We start from the raw sequence: 19,150 nt of genomic DNA on the forward strand, positions 1-19,150 counted from the left end.
GGGAGAGGTAAGAGGCCCCGTGGCCTACCCTACTCTGTGGAGCACTTTACAGACTTTGTATATGAAAGAGAAATAACTTCCAGATTTTAAGTCCCTGTGTATTGGGGGGAGGGGGGAGTCTTCTCAGACCTAATCCTAACTGGTCTAAAAGAATGTGTCCAATAGCCCCACATTGACCATAATTGCCTTGTCTTCTTAACTGTTTCTTAAGAGGCATGTTAAATGTGTAAGTGGAAGCCTGGAAGCCTTCTTGCATTTCTAATCCAATCCAGCTGACAAAGAAACAAAACGCAGGCCACTTTCTGAACACGTTGCCAAGAGGCCTGTCTGACGAGGGACATTTATCAAATGCGTGGAGAACTGGAGAAATGGACATTTATTCTTTTCACTCTATTCTCCTAAGTGGCCCCCACACAATGAGACTACCTGAGCTGGGGATACTTCTGTTTGGCACTGAAATGGAAACAGACACCAAGTCCTTGGTTCGTTTTAAATTAAGCTCAGTCTGTCTCTTGTGCAAATACTTGTTTTTTCCCCATTTTATTTACCTTAAATATACATTTCCTGTAACAGAGGAACATATTTTACATGTCTTCTATTACACAATCTATAAGCTCCGGATAGATGCTTTAGTTAACTTAATTCTCGTAATGCTGTAACAGATACGTGATTATTCCTCCTTTTGTAGGTGAGGCACCAGAGGCTTAGAGACCGTAAGCAACTTGATTGGGCTCACACAGCTAACCAGTGAGGGAGTCTGGATTCACACCCAGAAGAGACTTTCTCCAAAGCCTTCTCTTCCTATTATGTGATAACACCGCCCCTACACACACAAAGGGAAAAGGGGCTGGGGAATACTTCTGAGAACTTAGTATCGGTATGTGCTTAGATTTTCTATGCATTAGACATTTAAAATCAGTGCATCTCTTCTGCCATTCTTGGTACTGGCTTGTTAAGCTGTGAACTGATGCTCTGTCACTGACTGGTGACCAGTCTAGGGATGGACAGCTGGACCAGGCCTCCAAAAAGAACACCTGGTCCTTCTGCCTCCAGTCCTTAAATTTCTTAGGTGTCTTCCAGAGACAGGAGAGACCTGCCAAAGCTTCCATTCCACGCCCAGGATGGCAGGGGCTTTGTTGGAACCCCAGGGTCTAGAACCATGCCTGGAGCACAGTGGGTCCCCAAAACTCGGCATTTATTGCTCCGTGAGGGAGGACTGGGGCACTTGCTGTGGAGAGGACATGGCGCATGCATCATGGAAGGATGGGCTGCGTGTGTGCGGAAGGAGGGTTTGCATGTGTGCAGGGAGGACAAGGTGCTTGTGTGTAAGAGGGAGCAGGGTGCATGTGTGCAGGGAGGATGGGCTGCGTGTATGCGGAAGGAGGGCTTGCATGTGTGCAGGGAAGACAAGTTGCTTGTGCATAAGAGCAGGGTGTGTGTGTGCAGGGAGGATGGGCTGCGTGTGCGGAAGGTCAGGTACGCACTCGAGCCGGTGGGGGGGAGAGGGCAGCGCACTTACCAGCCGGCGGATGTCGCGCTCGCACTCGCGCTTGATGCGGTGCACCTCGTCCTGGTGCGCCTGGTAGGCAGCGCGCAGGTCGGCCGCCTTGGCCTTGTCGGCCTGCATGCAGTTGCTGAGCGCCTCCTCCGCCTGCTTGCGTGCCGCCTTGAGCTCCAGGATCTCCTGCTGCAGCCGCAGGCGCTCGCCGTCGAAGGCCCTGCGTGCCTCTTCGCGCGCCTCGGCCAGCAGCGCCGTCTTGACCTTGTCGGCTGCACCATCGCGCAGCACGTTCAGCGTGGCCTGCAGCCGCTGCAGCTCGCCCTCCTTGATCTTGGCCGTGCGCGCTGCCTCCTGCTCGTGCTGGCGGATGAGCACCTCGCGCAGCGCCTGAAGCTCCTTGGTCTTCTCCTCGTGCAGCTTGGCCCTGAGCTCCGAGATGTAGGCCGTGTGTCGCCGCTGCTCCTGCTCGCGCTCCAGCTTGGCCTCCTGCAGCCGCTCGCGCAGCTTGCCCACCTGCAGCCGTGGGGGGAGAGCCAGTCAGGGTCCGGGCTAGGGGAGCCGGCCAGGCCCGCCGCCACCTCCCCGTGTCCCTTCGTGTGCGACCGGCCCCTGAGACCCTCCCCCGGTCCCCGCACTCCAATTCCCCCTCCCGCCACCTCCATCAGTCCCACGCAGAGTCTTCTCTGCTATTTTGTTGAGATGTTCCCAGCCGTGGAAAAACATCTGAGGGTGTTGGAGAGGAAAGTAAGGCTTTGACATCCCTTCCAATTTGGAGATTTAGGAGGAAGGGCAGTTTATCAGTCACAAAATATGCCGCGCAGAAATCATCTGTCTCATCAGAGCAGAACAGATTGTAAACCAGAGACACATTTCCAGTGCCCATGCCCTGAACGCTGGAGTTAGAGGAGGCCGAGCAGGTGGACGTAGAGAGGGGCAGGGGTGGAGGTGCCCTCACTGCTGAGTGGCTCTCCTGCCCGGGCTGGGGGCTTCTGTGACCCTTCCCCCTACATGAAGCTCTCACAGCAGCCAGGAAGGAGGTAACTGCTTTGCCACAAGGCAGCCGAGCATCAGAGATGCGCCGCTGGTGACCTGCCTGGGATGAGGGGCTGCCAAGGGGCAGAGCCAGGCTTCACCCCCAGGCGCCTGGCCCCAGGGCCAGTGGTCTGCAGGTGCCAGGCTGCTAACCCCACCAGAAGGTATTCGTCTATTCAGCAAACAAAACATTATTTGTAAAATATGCCAAGGGAGTGTCTTCTTCAAACACTCCAAAAGGCTTTATTCGATCTTTTTATTTCAAATATCACACAATTACACACATTCCACAGGAACCCATTCGTTTTCTAAATTACAGCAATCTCCGAAGAGCAGAAACAAATGTGTCTCTCATGGATGAGCTGCTTCCAAGGTGGCAACATTTCCCCCAGACCACAGTCTATAGAACACCAACATGCTGAAATTAATTTTAGGTGAGGAGTTTTACGATGTCACTCGGGTTGATAAATCCTTACTCATAACAGCAGGGAAAGGAGCAAATAAACCTGGCCAGGCAAAGATACAAGATCAATGTCTCCTTACATCAAACACGCATAATCACAGAAATAATACAAGGACCGGACCTGTCAGAGGGCTCATCTCACCCAAGAGCTAGAATTGGCCTCTTCCTAAGGGATTGAGTGCCAGGAAGCCAGAACTTCAAATATTTAACATGATCTCCCCAGGGAGGAACTAAATGCTTCTGGCATTCTCCTTCTAAGGAGGCAACACTGTTCTAACTTTCTGGGATGCTGACGGTGATTTGGGATCTTGTCGGAATCCGAATCTGCACTGACGAGTGCATTTCCCTCTGCAACTACTTAACCTCGAGATGGTTAATGTTACGTGTCAACTGGGCAGGGCTGTGGTACCAGGTCATTCGGCCAAACACCAGTCTAGATGTTGCTGTGAAGGAATTTTTAAGGATGTGATTAACATTTAAATCAGTAGACCTGGAGTAAAGCAGATGACCCTGTATAATGTGGGTGGGCCTCACCAAGTCAGTTGAAGGCCTTCAGAGAAAAGACTGAGGTCCCCCAATGAGGAAGGAATTCTGCCTCATTACTGTGAGATCAATGCTCCCTCGAATTTCCAGCCTATCTGCCCTGCAGATTTCAGATTTGTCAGCCTCCATGACCATGTGAGCCACCTTCTTGAAAAAAACCAAATCCCTCTCCATCTCTCTCTCCTACTGGTTCTTTTTCTCTCTGAAGAACCCTGACTATACAAACCTCCCAGAGCTTCCTGACCCTTCCCTGTGAAACAAGGCTATCAACAGCTGCCCCTTAAAGACTGTTGGGAGGAGGAAAGCTGAAAGCGGATGAGCGGATAAAGGGGAGTTTGGTCCCAGGCAGTAAAGGAAGGAGGAATGTGGCCAGCGTGAGCAGAGCTGTGTGCACAGCAGCCTGGGCGAGGCCGGGCCTGCCCCTGGGAGGGGCAGAGGGGGCCAGCTGAGATGGGCCACGTGACACCCGTGTGTAGGGCAGGGAGGCTAGCAGTGGATGGGCTGCGGGAGAAGGCCCTGCTGGGTCCCACCAGCTCTGCCTAGAAAAGCTGAGGGCCGAGCCCAGGCGCCATGAGCCAGGTGTGGCACAGTGAGGCGGGGGTAGCCCCTGCTGGGCACAGAGCACCCACTCCTTACTCCATTGAGTGGAGCAGGTCTACGAAAGTCATGTGCCACTTGACTCGCCAGCTGCCTCCAAGCTGTGCCCCGCCCCCAAGTCCAGAGGTGCAGCAGGAGAGAGGGGCCCTTACCAGCCTTGCCTCAGCATCTGGACTCTAAATGTGGCAAGAGCAAAGTGACCAAGAAAGGGCAGGCATCTAGGTGGGAGGGGCTGGCCTGGAGAACTCTGAGGCAGCACCGCCAGCGCCCCAGTGGGCAGAGTGAAGTCAGCCTCCACTTGGCTCCTTCCCCAACTCCTCAGCCCATCTGTCAGCACTGGGTCTCCACTTCCAGGCCTAGACCACTTTTCCCCGTTCCCTGCGACCACCCTGTTCTGAGCCAGCGGCAGCAGCCCTTTGCCAGACCGTGGCAGTCAGCTTCTCACCCATCGCCCTGCCTCTGCCCCCGCACACTTGCCCTTTAGTCTTTCCCAGCGGCCAGCACAGGCCTCTGAACACACACGTTAGAAGGTTTCCCTCCACTGCCCTCTGAATCCACAGGTGCGGGTTAACCGTTCTGAAACCACTAGAGTGCTGAATAACTAAGTAAATGGGTGGTGGGGTCAGGCCCTCCCCACTGGAGGGAGGACAGATGAGCGAGGGGAGGAAGCCAGAGGATCCAGGTGCTGGTGGATTAGCCTGGGGACATCGGTAGGAACTCATGTTTAACTTAATATACGTATAGATGCTACATTTAGAAATATTTTAGATATGTATACATACACGGTTAGTATATACGCATACACTTCCTTGCTCTGTCAGCTAAGCCTAGAAGCAACGACATGCCAGCAGCGGTGAGCACACCCAGTGCCCAGATCCTGGTTTCTCATGCCATTCTCTAATAAGTGGGACCAGGGCTCCTTGGAGAAATGAGTGGCTCTAGGACTGGGGCAGGGAATATACAAGACGAACCTGGAGCACCTTACAGGACTGGAAAGTAAGGGTGTACCCAAGAATAAATTAATAAATAAATGTCACAATGATGGGGTGCAAAGGAGCACAGCGGTCAACTGAAAGAGATTCCCGTGGCCAAAGCTAGAACAGTCTGAGCAACAAAATAAAGTAGTATTGGATTATAAGCCAAAGTGTAAAATAGTCTTCATAGTGATATAAATGACTGAATTGATACATGTAAAAATACGAAAGAAAACCAAAAAAACCCTCGAGGGCTCTGTGGCATCCAGCATACAAGCCCAAGTCCTCCCCGGCCCACAGGACTGACCCCGGCTGATGGCTCTCTGGTCCTCCTCCCTGACCACCCAGCTCAAGCCACGTCCCTGGCTGCTGCACCTCAGACATGCAGGCACCTTCCCGCCTGCGGCCTTTCCCCAAGCTGGCCCTTCTGCCTGGAATGCTCCCAGCCAGGCCTCTGCAGGACCTGCCCTCCCACCCTCTGCAGCACCCCTTTGCCGACCACCTCCCAAAAGAGCCACCCCCACTGCAGCCCCACGACTCTCCACCAGCTTCTGCTGCTTTACTTTCTTGGCACTTTTCACTATGGAATAAATATTACATGTTAATCTCCTGGCCTTCGTTCCCTACCTCCCCCATTAGATACTAGCTCCAGGAGAGGACCTCCAGGGCAACCCAGCTTCTGGGACACAGCATGGCACACAGTAGGTGCTCAATAACTAGCCACGGACTGAGCAAAGGAAAGAATGAAAGGCTGAGGGGCCTGGCAGTTTTGTAAAGAATGAATGACAGCATCCACTCCCTGGGACATGAGGGTGGCCGCGGGTCTGGGGCACTGGCCTTCCCCCCACCCCCATGCCACGTGGGTGCCGGCTCCTAGGCTAGCTGGTCCCTCTGCCTGGTCCCTGTGCCTCACCTTCCCTCCATTCTCCAGGAGACCCGGAAGGCTTCCCCGACTGGGTCAGGGCCTCCCCTGGGCTCCCAGAGCCCTGCATTATTCCCTCCATCACCACACAGATCACACCCAAATTCCAACTCTCCCGGCCTACCCACTGCAGCCGGCAGCCCCTGCAGGGCAAGATGAAGCCTGATTCACTTCTGTAGCTGGACTAGTCCCTGGCCCAGTGTAGATCCAGACCAGGGTGGGCTGCTCATTGCAAGAACGAATGAATCACCAGCTCGGTGAGCGGTGGGCAGCAGCCGGAAACTTCATGGCCTGGCTTAGGCCCATGTGCTGACCACTGCCCTCTCTGCCCCCACCCACTCCAGGCCATGGGCCTCAACAAGTCAGGGTCTCTGCCCCAGTGGCCTTGGCACCCTGATTGGTGCTGAGCATACTCCCAGGTGATGCCAGACACTTGGAATAGTGTGAACCCTTCTCCCTTTTGTGCCAGCCAGCAAAATCCTTCAGAGCCAGCTCCAGACCACCCCTGCAAAACTTTCTTGGGCCACTCTGACCATTGCATGGCTTCCTAAAATCTCTGGTGCAACATGCCAAGTACTGTCATCCGGCTAGCTCCCTGAGTATATGAGCACCCAGCCTGCCTGAGGGCGGGCCGTTTCTGAGTCACTTCCAAACGCCCAGCCCAGGCCCAGAGCACAGGCACGGGGCGGGGGGCTGGGGGCTCGATGAATGTGTGGATGAACCAACAGGTACATTCCCCACATGCCCTCGCCCTGCGGTGTTCAATGGGGACTCCTCTGCTAAAGTAACAACACTGTAAATACATCAGCAACAGTTATCATGAGATCATATAGAAACAGCGGTTAAACGCAATCACAAAGTTTACACTTATGTTTCTCATACCAGCCAGTAAGCACATTGCTGAATTCTCTGAGAACAGAAACTCTCCCAGTGGCGGCCTGGATAAGGCCCCTGGCAGGGCCACGGGGTGGCTGGGCTGAGCAAACGGGCAGCCAGGGCACGTAGAGGCAGGAGGGGCACGTAGAGGCAGGAGGTGCCTGGGGAGGCACAGACTGGGTTTCTTGTAGGCCTGGCTTCCAACCCAGTGCCAACACCTGTGTGACCTGTGACTGTGCGCACCTGCTGTGATGGGCTGAACTGTGTCCCCCCAAATTCCTGAGTGGTTGTCCTAACCCCCAGACCCTCAGAATGTGACTGTATTTGGAGACAGTCTTAAAAGAGGTTACTAAGTTAAATGAGGTCATGGGGGTGGGTCCTGATTCAATACAACTGGTACCCTGACAAGAAGAGATTAGGACACAGACACACACAGAGAAGAGCATGTGAGGACACAGGGAGAGGGCGGCCGTCTACAAGCCCAGGAGAGAGGCCTCAGGAAAAACCAACCCTGCCCACACCTTGACCTCAGACTCCCAGCCTCCAGGACTGTGAGGAAATAAATCTCTGCTGTTGAACCCCTACCCCGGTCTGTGGTACTTTATTACGGCAGCCCAGCCACCTCTCCTCTCCAACCCTCAGTTTGCCCACCTATAAAGTGGGGAAAGCCATATCTGACCTCACAGGTCACTATGAGGGTCAGGAGGCCCTATAAGGTACCTGGTGTGGCCTGTGTAGCAGACGCGTAAGTGTCTGCCAACCGCTGAGTAACTACATGTGACAGGCAGTGCCCAGGCTCCAGATATGACTCTCTCATTTATTCCTTAAACAACCCAGGGAAGCAGACACATCAGATGTCCCCATTTAACAGATAGGGAAACTGAGGCATAAGGCAGCTCCCTGGCTTGCCCCAAGGCCTCAAGGCGAGTTAGGTGGTGGAGGTGGGACGGAGACCTGGCCGAATGACGTTGGCTGTGCGGCTTTCCCCATAACCACAGCTGCTGCTGCTGCCTGGTCAGCCCCTCTAGGCCCAGCTGTGCAGCTGACAACCCAGGGGATCCTGGCAGGCAAATCCTCCCTGAGCTGGACAGGAGGTGGACAGGCTGGCACCACCAGCAACTGTGCTGAAACACCTTGGCTGCACTGGCCCTGGAACTCTGAGTGTCTGGGGATGGGAGGCAGCACGTGTGTCCCCAAGCTCCAGGAGCCCAGTCTTCATCATCCCAGGTCGGGGGCTCTGCCTCTGCTCTCCATGCAGCTGTCTTGAGCTGGGGTCAGAGCCAAGGACCAAGCCCCAGCCCCTCCCCACCCAGGAGCTGGACCCCGCTCAGCACTGCAGCTGCTACCAGAGTCCCAGCTCTCAACCAGACACCTGCCGCCCTCCCCCAAGCAGCCCCTCCCCTCCCTCAGGTGCTGTGGGCAGGGCCGGAGGGTACCTTCACGGCTTGGGGTATAAGGCCAGCCCCTCAGTCGGGCCCCTAGGAGCAAGCCCAAACCCCGTCCTCCTTCTCTTCTCATACGAATGGCGGCTCCACCCTGCTAGGAGAGCACCTCCACCCCGCCTGCTTCTGCCCTCAAACCACCCAGGTCAGAACCACACCAACAAGGAGGACTGGGGCAGCGCCCAGGCACCGGATGGGCTTTTCTTGCTTACATTACCTAAGATCTTTAAGACAACCTTAAACTGGGTGGTTATCATGATGCCATGTTACACGTGAGAAAACGGAGGTTCAGAGACTTTATGTCACTTGTCTAAGATTGTGAAGGCAGTCGGGGGTCAAGGTGAGGTCTGAAGCCAGGTCTGAATGATTAGGAAGCCTGGGCTCCTCCCACTGTGACTGGCTGCCCATCACGCTGACACTTTGATTGGCACCCAACGGGGCATCGTACTGACTGGCTCCAAAGCTCATACCTGCCTTACGAGAGCAAAACAGCTCCCATCACAGAGCCAGGCTTCAAATCAAGCCCTTTATGTCAGGGGTCCCCAACCCCCAGGCCGTGGACCGGTACCAGTCCTGTTAGGAACCGGGCCGCACAGCAGGAGGTGAGCGGCGGGCGGGCGAGCGAGCGATGCTTCACCTGGCGCTCCCCGTGGCTCCCCACTGCTCGCGTTACCGCCTGTACCCTCCCCCCGACCCTGTCCATGCAAAAACCGTCTTCCACGAAGCCGGTCCCTGGTGCCAGAAAGGTTGGGGACCGCTGCTTTACGTTTGATATACGTATTTACATCCTTACTCCTGCCCACCGGCCCATCAGGTGGTACTGTTATGATCCCATCTTGCAGGTGAGGGAAATTACAGTGTGGAGAGTGAAGTACCTTGTCCGAGATCAGAGCCAAATGTCGGGGAGGGTCAGGGTGGGGGGGCGGGTAGCAGACAGGATTCGCATCCAGGTGGTCTCTGTACCACCACTGATGTTATACCCATTTTAAAGTGAGGCAAGCTGAGGCTCAGAGAGGTGGAGCGCCCAACCCCACCCCAGCCCTGGGACACACCCTTCACACTTACCTCGGGGGCAGTCTGTCCCCCGGGAGTTCACAGCCCACCCCTCACCTGAGCCAGGAGGCCCTTTTCCCTCCCACCTTGCTCTTTTCCTGCTGGAACTCGATCTGAACGCTGGTCAGCTTGGCCCGCAGCTCCTCGTTGGCCATCTGCACGGCGTCCACCTCCATCTCAGGCTTCTCGCCCTTGCTCCGGCCTTTCTTAGACATGCTTCCTCTCAGGTTGAGACGCTGAGATCCTGTGTTCACTCCCGCCAGCCAGCAGGCGCCGCTCCCAGCTCCACCGTGCTAATCAGACCCGCAGGGCTCGGCTCCTCCCCTGCGTAAACCACCATCACTTGGGGCCCTGGGGGAGGAAGGAAGCCAGGTCAGCAGAGACAGAGGGGCCGGCGCCCCCTTGCCTGGGGCACTCAAACGCGATGGCAGGTAGCGTTTGCTGATGCCTCCCTCCCTGATCCGGCACCTGCTCACCCCGAAGATGCCCCACCATTCACAACACTGACCTAGGGCTTCTCCAACAGGGGCTGCAGCAGAATCACTTGGAAGCTTGTTAAGACGGAGTCCTGGGCCCACCCCCAGGAATCTGATTTGCATGTCTCCCAGGCTCCCAGGTGAGGCTCCCAGGTGACCACCCCTCGTTGAGTAGCTCTGTCTGGTCCAGTCCTGGCCTCATCAAGATGAGACTATGCCATCTAAGCAACTATAGACCTCGATCTGCAAGTGTGACTGAGCCTCAGTCACCCTGGTGCTTGATTCAAAGGCAGGATTCTGGGGGAGCACAGAGCTCAAAGCTTGAGGCCTGTGGGGAGGGGGCCAGGGGACCTGGATGTCTCATCCACACACCCAGGTGATTCAGGAGCAGAGTCTAAGGACCGCACTCTGAAAACTGGGCTTTTAGACTCCCTAAAGGTTAGTGGTTCCCTCCCCACCCCAAGGACTAGCACAGCACTGGTTGCCCAGAACTGTTAGCTCTGGGCCCAGTTTTGGTGCCCAAGCCAGCCTGGGGGAGTAGCACAGCCCCTGGAGGAGGTGACAGCCAAGCATGGTGCTCTGCGGTCCTCCAGGCCTCTGTGCCTGCCTGGCCAGGCCTGAGCTGGTCAGGCGGCCAACGGGATGCCCTGATAAGCTAACGGCCCCTCCCGCACTCACATTTCCCTGGGGGACCCCAGACCTTCCATTTGGTAGGGCTGCCCTCACAGCCCACACGGTGTCAAAGCCAAAGCCATTAAAATCAGGCCCTAGTGACAGCCAGTAGCACTGTGTATTGGATGCTACACCTCTGTCACCCCACGGAACACGGTACAGCACAGTGTTGACCAAGAAGCCCGAGAGTCTCAGCAAGGAGATGTGACTGCTCGATGCCACACCACGGGGAGAGAAGAGTCGAGAAGGTGCGCTCCAGAAGTTATACTCAGCATGGCCCTGCGCTAGCCCTGGGATGCGATGGAGGGCCAGACAGCGTCCCAGCCATCATAGAACTTTCTAGCCAGGGAGGCGACTACGGAAATGAATACATAAAATAACTCTGAATTGGGATTGGCGTTGGCAAGAAATAGTAAACAGGGTATTTGAGACCTCTATCAAATATTACCCAAGTCACTGGCAGAGGGAGACAAGGGGAGTAAACTGCCCGACCACATGGGGCCTAGAGACCATGGACAGAGTCAAGGCCAGGTACAGAATGTGCAGCCCAGTGCAAAATGGAAATGCGAGGGTCTTGCTGCAAAAGCTATTCAGCTTTTCACGACCACGACACTGAGCATTAAACCAAGAGTGAAGCCCCCTGACGGCCTCTACAACCACACCATGCACCGGTGATGCTGGCCCTGGACAGAATTTAAGTGCAACTCTGAGGATGCTTGGTTGGGCAGCAGGTCCCGAGCAACAGGGGTCAGCTTTTGGCTGATGAGGACCACAGTGGGCTGAATGATGGTCCCCGAAAGACATGTTCACATCCTATTCCTCGGAACCTGGGAATATGCCCTTATTTGGAAAAAGGGTCTTTGCAGATGTAATCAAGTTAAAGAGCCCAAGATGAGATCATCCACGATGAGGGTGAGTCTTAAATTCAGTGACATGCGCCCTTGAAAGAGACACAGAGCAGAGAACACGCAGAAGGGAAGGCCGTGTGAAGAGAGAGGGGGGACTGGAGTGATGCAGCTGGAGGAGGCAGGGGGGTCCTCTCCTAGAGCCTCCAGAGTGAGCAGCACCCCGCCGACACCACTGACACCGCCAGATTTTGGACTCTGGCCTCCAAAACTGTAAGAAAGTAAATTTCTGTCGTTTTAAGCCTCTCCATTTGTGGAAGTTCTTTATGGCAGACACCGGAAAGGAATACACTGGGCATGAAGGGAAAAACACTCGTGGGACACATTCAGCACTTTGTTTAATGACTTAAGATAGCCAGCTTCTCAGCACTGAGCCCTGCTTCTTTCCCTGCTTCCTTTCACATCAGTAATAAGCCAGCTCACGCCACACCACAGGCAAATCCCCTGCCCCTCACTCAGAGCCTACTATCTCATGATTTACACACAGTGCTAGCAAGCTGCGCTGTCTGTTCTCCCAGCCCAGAGCAGAAGGAAACTAAAAACCGGCAGACGGTGTTCTGCAAAAGGCAAACACGCAGATAGGAGAATGAAAAGAGAGCAAAGATTTTTCTACCATACCTTCCCCCCAAAAAATAAGAGAGTAAAATAATAATTACTTTTATTACCTTCAGTATTACCTTTAATACGTAAAAAGCCTGCAAGGCCTAAAATATTAACGTTCTTAGGACACCTCATTCTCCAATTACAGCAAATTAATAAGGTGCTACCTGTCCAGACTCTTCTTATACAGTGTTGGTGCAAGATAGTCAGTGGGAGTTAAAAAAAAAAAGTTCATGAGATGTAATAAATAAAGTCAGCTGAGTCGGGTTTTCCTAACACACATTCTGGGCTCTGGGGCTCAGGGCTATAAATAGGACCCAGAAGGAGCTGGGCTCAGTCACTCAGCCCAGCTCCGCCACCAACCTCTGTGCTCTCCTCACCCAGGACTCTCGAGCCATGAAGTGGAGCGGGCCACGCAGGGGTGGTGTGGGCGCCAGGGCTGGCACCACGGCTAACCCCAGAGCAGGCAGCCTGCAGCCACGGTGCCGGGGCCTCTGCGTCCCGCGACAGACCCCAGCAGCCCGGAGCTGGCACGTCTTAGAAATGATGACAGAACAGCACATCTGGCAGCGCTCGGCTCCCTGGGCCCTGCTCCAAGCGCTCTGTGTGGCGGCTCGGTCCTCACCTTGACCCCAGGGCTCCTGACCATCAGTGTCCGGCCACCAAGCCTTGTTCCCACCAGTTCTCAGAGGTGTCCCCTCCTCCCAAGGCTCTGGCCATCCCGCTGGCCTGACTGTGGCCTCCCCTGTCTCCTGGCCTGCACACTGCCTGCCCCCCCAGGCTCCAGGGGCAGTGGGATGACCCTCCTCGCCACTCCCTGCTGACAACCTGCAGGGGACAGTGCCCATGGCCACAGAAAGCAGCCTTCTGTGCTGGGCCCTGATCCACTGCCCGGCCTGAACCAGTGGTGGCTCCCGTGAGCCACACCTGCCGTCCCCTGCCGTCCTCAGCCCGTGCCTCTCCCTGCCTGACAGGGCCACCTCCTAACTGTGCCCAGCACTCGACTCCGGCCACACCTCCTCCGGAAGCCCTCTCCGCCCCACAGGCAGGGTCAGGGTGTCCCTGCAGCCCAAGCCTCACCAGATTGACTCTCAGCCACCATCCAGGACCACGAGTCCAGCAGGGTTGGGGCCGCCACAGGAGACAGAATCACTTTACCGATGGGGAAACTGAGGCCCAGACAGATCAGAGGCCTGCCTGGGGTCACAGGGAGGGGGGGCCCAGTGGGGAGAGGAGAACTCACCACTCCCCTGAGCCCACCTGGCAGTCAGCAGAGCTTGCCTTGAGCTGTAGAGGCTGTGGGGTGGGCACCACCCCACACGGACCCCACGGGCCCGGCCCCAGCTCACTGGGGTGCCCTCGGCTCCCATGGCCCCCACCGCCAGGCCAATGATGTCATTCATCACAGCAGCTGGGCTCCCCTGCCTGGGCTGGCTGACCCCTCACCTAGGACCCTCTCATCCCAGGGGCCACCGGAGCCAAGACCCTGCCAAGCTCCTCCCTACACCGAGGGCCACCCGTTCCCACTGAGCTGGGACTCAAGCCCCTTGCTGCCAAGTCTCCCAGCCGCGGACTCTGCAACCACAGGGCCTGCGCTGTGCTGACCTCCTTTTCTAGTTCAGGTTATACATTTTTGCACCCAACAAACATCTGAGGGTCCCTCTAGTGACAGGGAGGGGTGGCTTCCGTTAATGTTCTACATACACCACACACCACACAAATGCACACACACAATGCACACATCATACAGAAGCACACACACAATGCACACACCACACATATACACCACAGAGAAGTGAGTACACATACGCACTGCTAAGGACTGAATGTCTCTCTCCAAAATTCGTATGTCGAAATTCTAATGTCCGATGCGATGGTATTAGGAGGTGTGCCTTTGGGAAAAAGTTAGATCGTGAGGGTGGAGTCCTCGTGAATGGGATTAGTGCCTTTATAGTCTCTGCCTGGTGTGGACTCAGCAAGAAGGCAGCTGTCTACAAGCCAGGAAGAGGGCTCTCATAAGAACCTGAGCATCCTGGCACCGTGATCTTGGACTTCTAGCCTCTACAACTGTGAGAAATAAATGCCTGTTGTTTAAGCCATGCAGTCTATGGAGTTCAGTTATAGCAGCCCAAGCTGACGAAGACACACATACCACACCACAGGCATCAAACACCACACTCACACCACACACACAGATGCACACCAAACACCACAAACTCACCACACACATACCCTCCAAACACAACACACATCCCATACACACCACACGCACTAGTCAGCATTTCCAACGAGGATGGGGAAACCCTGAATGTCCAAGGAAAGCATTTCTGAGATGCGCAGACCTGCCTCTCCAGCCTCCATGTCGGAATTTCCCCAAAGGGGTCCTGAGCATCTTGTGAAGGCTCCTTGGAGCCTCCAATGACTCGGGAAGGCCTGGGTGCTTCAGAATTCCTGTTATCAACAACAAAGGGAAGCACAGAATCGGCAGGCTCTGAGCAGGTGCGCTCACAGCAGGCCCACGGGCTGACGGGATCATCATTCCCATCGTTCCACTGAGGGAACTGGGCTCAGAGGGGTTCAGAGCCACCCAAGTCACTGCAGGCGAGCCCCATCTGAGTCTGGTTTACCAGCTGCCCGCCATGGTCCACCTCACTGCAGCCAAACCACAGAGTGACCCCAGGGTCAGGCAGCGCAAAGGTTGTTCTCCCGATTAAGAGATGAGGAAATTGAGGCTCACACACACACACACAGAGACACACACACACACTAAAAAGCCACACATCTGGGTTTGCTGAAAAGCTGGTTGTTCTGGAAGGAAGGGGGTAAGCAGAGGAGAAAGGGGGTGTGGGCTGTGCCCTGGGGTGGCAGGGCAGAGACTGCGGGCCCTGGCAGGGGAAGCTCGGCGGGCAGCCTCAGACTCCCACTGGTCAGGTCACCAGCACGACCCCACCGGCACACTGGTAAGGGCCAACTGGGACAATGGCTATGACAGTACTTGGAAGGCCATGAAGTGGCCCAGAAACAGGGCTTTTCAATGTGTGATGAAAAAATAACGCAAACAAAGACAAGGTCAGTGAGCAGGGACCCTGGGACCCAGAGGCCCCACAGGTCACCTCCTCCCGGCCATTCCCCTGTGGGAGCTGCCACACGTGGCCTTCCAGCCTCTCTTGAAAGTCCTTCCAGGGACAGGAAGACGCCACCACAATGAGAACGTTTGCTCTCCAGGGCATCCCTACTTTAGAAAGCACTTCCTATTTCAAGCCCAAAACACGCAGACACTCAAATAAAGAGGGCCTCCTTAGGACTTCTGCTGTTAGTGCCTTCCAGCACCTGGAAGCTGCCCCAAACAAGCCCGCTCCCCCGCCACACAGAAGGCCCTTTAGAGCCTGAAGATGCCCATCACACTCCCCCACCTTCCTCTCCTCCAGGGGACGAGGCATAAGAAGAGCGAGGCACATGCCCCTCATCAGGCACCACGGTCAGCCTTTTACAGGACAAATCCATCTAAGCCTCCCAATGACTATGATGCAGGTGCTATTGTTACCCCCATCTTGTGGATGGAGGAATCGAGGCCCAAAACAGTAAGTAAGTTGCCTGCAGTCATGCAGTTAGAAAAGAGGCAGGCAGACATGGATGCCAATCCCAGTCAGTCACTCTGGTCTGCGGTCTGTGATCTGAGTTCCCTGGGCCTCGGTCTTCCCATCTGTGAAGTGGAGCTGTCACTGTTGAGAAGGTCCTAGACAGTAGGTACTCAGCAAGGGACATCTCTCCATGGGGACAGGACCGGCCAGCACCAGTTTCCTGTGGGTGTGTTTTTCCAAACGTGTTGACATAGCACTCTACACCCCGGAGCCACGCACTGCGGATGGTGTGGTGGATGGAGCTCAGAGGGACAGAGAAAGAGGAGGGGGTGAAGGGAGGCCTGGGGCCTGGGAGTTCGTCCCCACAGTGGGGAACCCGGCTGGTGGCAAACTTGTTTCCGCAAGTGGAGAGAAAAGAATGGACTCATCTACTGGACAAACCCCAGCTCAGGGGGACACACAGGCATGGGCCGCTCCTCCCACCATTGACTTTGCTGCCTGCCCCTCACGGGCAATGCCCAAACCCACGGTGCCACCTGTCAGATTCCCTCTAGCATCCTTCCCTTTCCCCGCACCTGCCACCTGCAGCCTGGCGGACTACCAAGCAGTCTCCCTGGCCCCCCGACTCCAGTCACCCAGCTACAGCCACCAAGAGGAAGCCTCCTGAAGCAGGAGTCAGCCCACATTGCACCCCTGCCTAGAAAATAATCAAAACAACAACAGTAAGAATCAAACAACACGTCAACCTGCTGTGGTCCCACTGCCTCAGGGGAAAGTCCGCACATCACCGAGGATGCCTTGCGAGGCCCCTGCCAACTCACCCCATTGCCGCGTCTCCTTGTCTGCTTGCCCTGCCGGATTCTCAGCTAGTTTGAAACCGTCTTACTCACTTGACTCTCCAGTATCAAGCAAAGTGCCTGCCCAGGGCAGGTGCTTGGAGACATCAGGACCCCTCCCGGACGTCTGCTGATCTGTAAAAGCATCACATACGCTTCTTTCATACCCAGCCCACGGCTGTCTACAATTACAAAGTTCAGGCAGAAGGACACAAGAGAACCTTCAAGGGATGCAGGATTCCTGAGTCCTTGGTAAAAATAATCCCCCAACCATAAAGCCGAGCATCACTACGTAAGAACTGACTTCTGTGTGGACAGAGACACGAGTGCCCGGGATAGCGGGTCTGGCTCACTTGCAAGCTGGCCCCCTTGCTGTGCCAGATGGGTACCCCCCATAGTCAAATGTGGCCCTCAGCAAAATGACAAGATATGAGCATCAAAGACTTTGGCCTTGCCCTTGGGTAGCTGGTTGCAGAGAGGAGCTCAGCCGAATGAACACGTCATTCCCTCATTTGTTCAGCGCAAGCGCACCCCTCACTTCCTGTATGCAGGCACTGCGCTGGGCACTGGACCATGGCACCGAGTAGCCCCGCCCCACCCCGCCCCCACCTCGGGATGCTGACTGCCTCACCAGCCCAACGTTCCCTCCTCTCAGACACCTGCTCCCTTGCTCTTTTCAGTATCTCCATACCAGCTGCAGAGGAGACCTGCCCTTTGCACCTTAAAACTGCTGTAAGAAGGGTGTAGTGAGATTTCTCCAAGGACCAACACCCTTCAATCCCTAGAAAAGTATTAGGAGGTCAGAACACCCCCTCCTTTTGATGGCAGCATCACCTGCCATCGTCCCCTGCCATTGTCACCCCAGTCACAGAATCAGCATCGTCACCTCTGAGGTCAAGACCATGTGAATGGCTGGAGCTGACATAAGCAACAGCTGGACCCTGAGGACACCCCTTCAACAGGAGCAGGAGAGCCCAGGGATCTTTGGACAGCCTCCATCACCTGGTCCTAGCATGTCCATCTTGATATGTCCCAAAGAAGTAGAGTACAGCCAAGTTCAGGGACAGGAGGCCTCTCTGAATTTGCAGACTCTGAAACACCAGGACTCATGGTCAAGGACCCACAGAGGCCACACCTGCACTCATGGATGCCAGCTCCCCTCCCCTACCAAAAAAAAACAGAGAAACCCCAATAGGGCAATACTGTGCAGTTACCTGCCCTGTGGCCACTTTGGCAAAGTTCCACCCAGTGAAAAGGAGGGGACCCCTACACAGGAAGAAGGAAGGGAAGAAAAATGGAAGAAAAAACAAGGGAGGGAGGGAAGGAAAAAGGGAAGGAAGGAGGGAGGAGGGAGAACACAGAAACAATGGAATCAAACTTCTAGTTTCTGGTCTGGTGTGTAAGGAACTTTGGAGTCATCACAAGACAAGAGCTGAACAAACTGAAAATCAGTAACTTTTCTTATATCCGTCAGAGAACCGAGGTCATGAGGCAAACCACTGCAGACAGGCAGATACAGAGAACAACATACCACAGCAGAAACCCAGGAGTAGAAACCTCTGTGGGAACCGGTTCAGATTCCTTTTACCAAATACTTCCTGGCCAGCTTTCAACAACAACAAGTTACAAGGTATACTAAAAGGCAAAAACAAACAAACAAACAAAAAACAACCAAACAGAAAAAGTTTGAAAAGACAGAACAAGCATCAGAACCAGACTAAGATATAGCAGTGATATTGGAATTAGAAGACTGAAACCTTAAATAACTCTGATCAATACGCTAAGGGCACTAATGGAAAAAGTAGACAACATGCAAGAATAGATGGCTAATGTCAGCAGACATGGAAATTCTAAGAAAGGAGCAAAAAATGCTGGAGATCAAAAACACTGTAACAGAAATGAAGAATGCCTTTGATGGGCTCATTAGTAGACTGGACATGGCTGAAGAATCAGTGAGTTTGAAGATGCATCAATACAAACTTTCCAAAGTGAACAGCAAATTAAAAAAGAACAACTCTGAGATAAACAGAATAGAATATCCCAGAACTGTGGGATAATTACAAAAGCTGTAACATATGCATAATGAGAGGAGAAGAGAGAAGAAACAGAGAAAGGAACGCAAGAAATATTTGAAGCAGTAATTGAATGTTTAAAGTCCCACCCCTGCCTGGACTTGAACCCAAACCTTTGAAAGCCCAGTCCACTGGTTCCTTCCCAAAGCACTGCCCAGTAGAACTGCTAGCTGTCACAGAAATTCTTACAAACGTTTTCAAATCATCACCTAACACCGTGATAGAGACTGGTGTCCTGGGAATTAAGAAATAGTGGGAGGGGGAAAATTACACAGTGAATGGACCATTCCTTCAATGCTTATGGAAGTGCTCTGGTTTCCTGCAGGCATCTATGAATCCATATTTTGGTCTGTTTAAACCCAAATAACCGTGAGAATATTTAAGCACTTTTGGAATGATCCTATTTCAGCACCCCAGTGATAATATTTCCCTCCAGGAGCAGGAATGAGGGAAGCACCAATTAGGGACCTATTAGAACGTGCTAAGTGTCTGCATAGAGTCATTTCGCTAACCCTCTCGAGCTCCTGACAGGGAGGCTCATCTGGCATACTTTGCACATTAGACAACTGAAGCACAGAGAGGCTGAGCCACTGCCCATGCTCACA

General features: G+C 54.4%; 1 protein-coding gene across 2 annotated transcripts in view; it reads right to left on the reverse strand.

Moving 5' to 3' along the window:
- The window catches only part of JAKMIP1 (janus kinase and microtubule interacting protein 1), a 128,596-nt gene that overhangs the window by 60,655 nt on the left and 48,791 nt on the right, over positions 1-19,150 (reverse strand). Inside the window, exons 2-3 of one of the 2 annotated variants that reach the window (XM_029235365.1) lie at positions 9,490-9,754; positions 1,520-2,014 (exon numbers count right to left, since the gene is read on the reverse strand). In XM_029235365.1, coding sequence (XP_029091198.1) covers positions 1,520-2,014; positions 9,490-9,618 — 624 coding nt within the window. In that variant the 5' untranslated portion in view covers positions 9,619-9,754. Of the gene's footprint in view, positions 1-1,519; positions 2,015-9,489; positions 9,755-19,150 lie in introns of those variants that run through there. The other variant, XM_029235367.1, reaches the window with a different exon arrangement.

The sequence above is a fragment of the Monodon monoceros genome, unplaced genomic scaffold (genome assembly GCF_005190385.1).
Source record: "Monodon monoceros isolate NGI ecotype Baffin Bay Population unplaced genomic scaffold, NGI_Narwhal_1 Super_Scaffold_20, whole genome shotgun sequence".
Lineage (NCBI taxonomy): Eukaryota > Metazoa > Chordata > Mammalia > Artiodactyla > Monodontidae > Monodon > Monodon monoceros.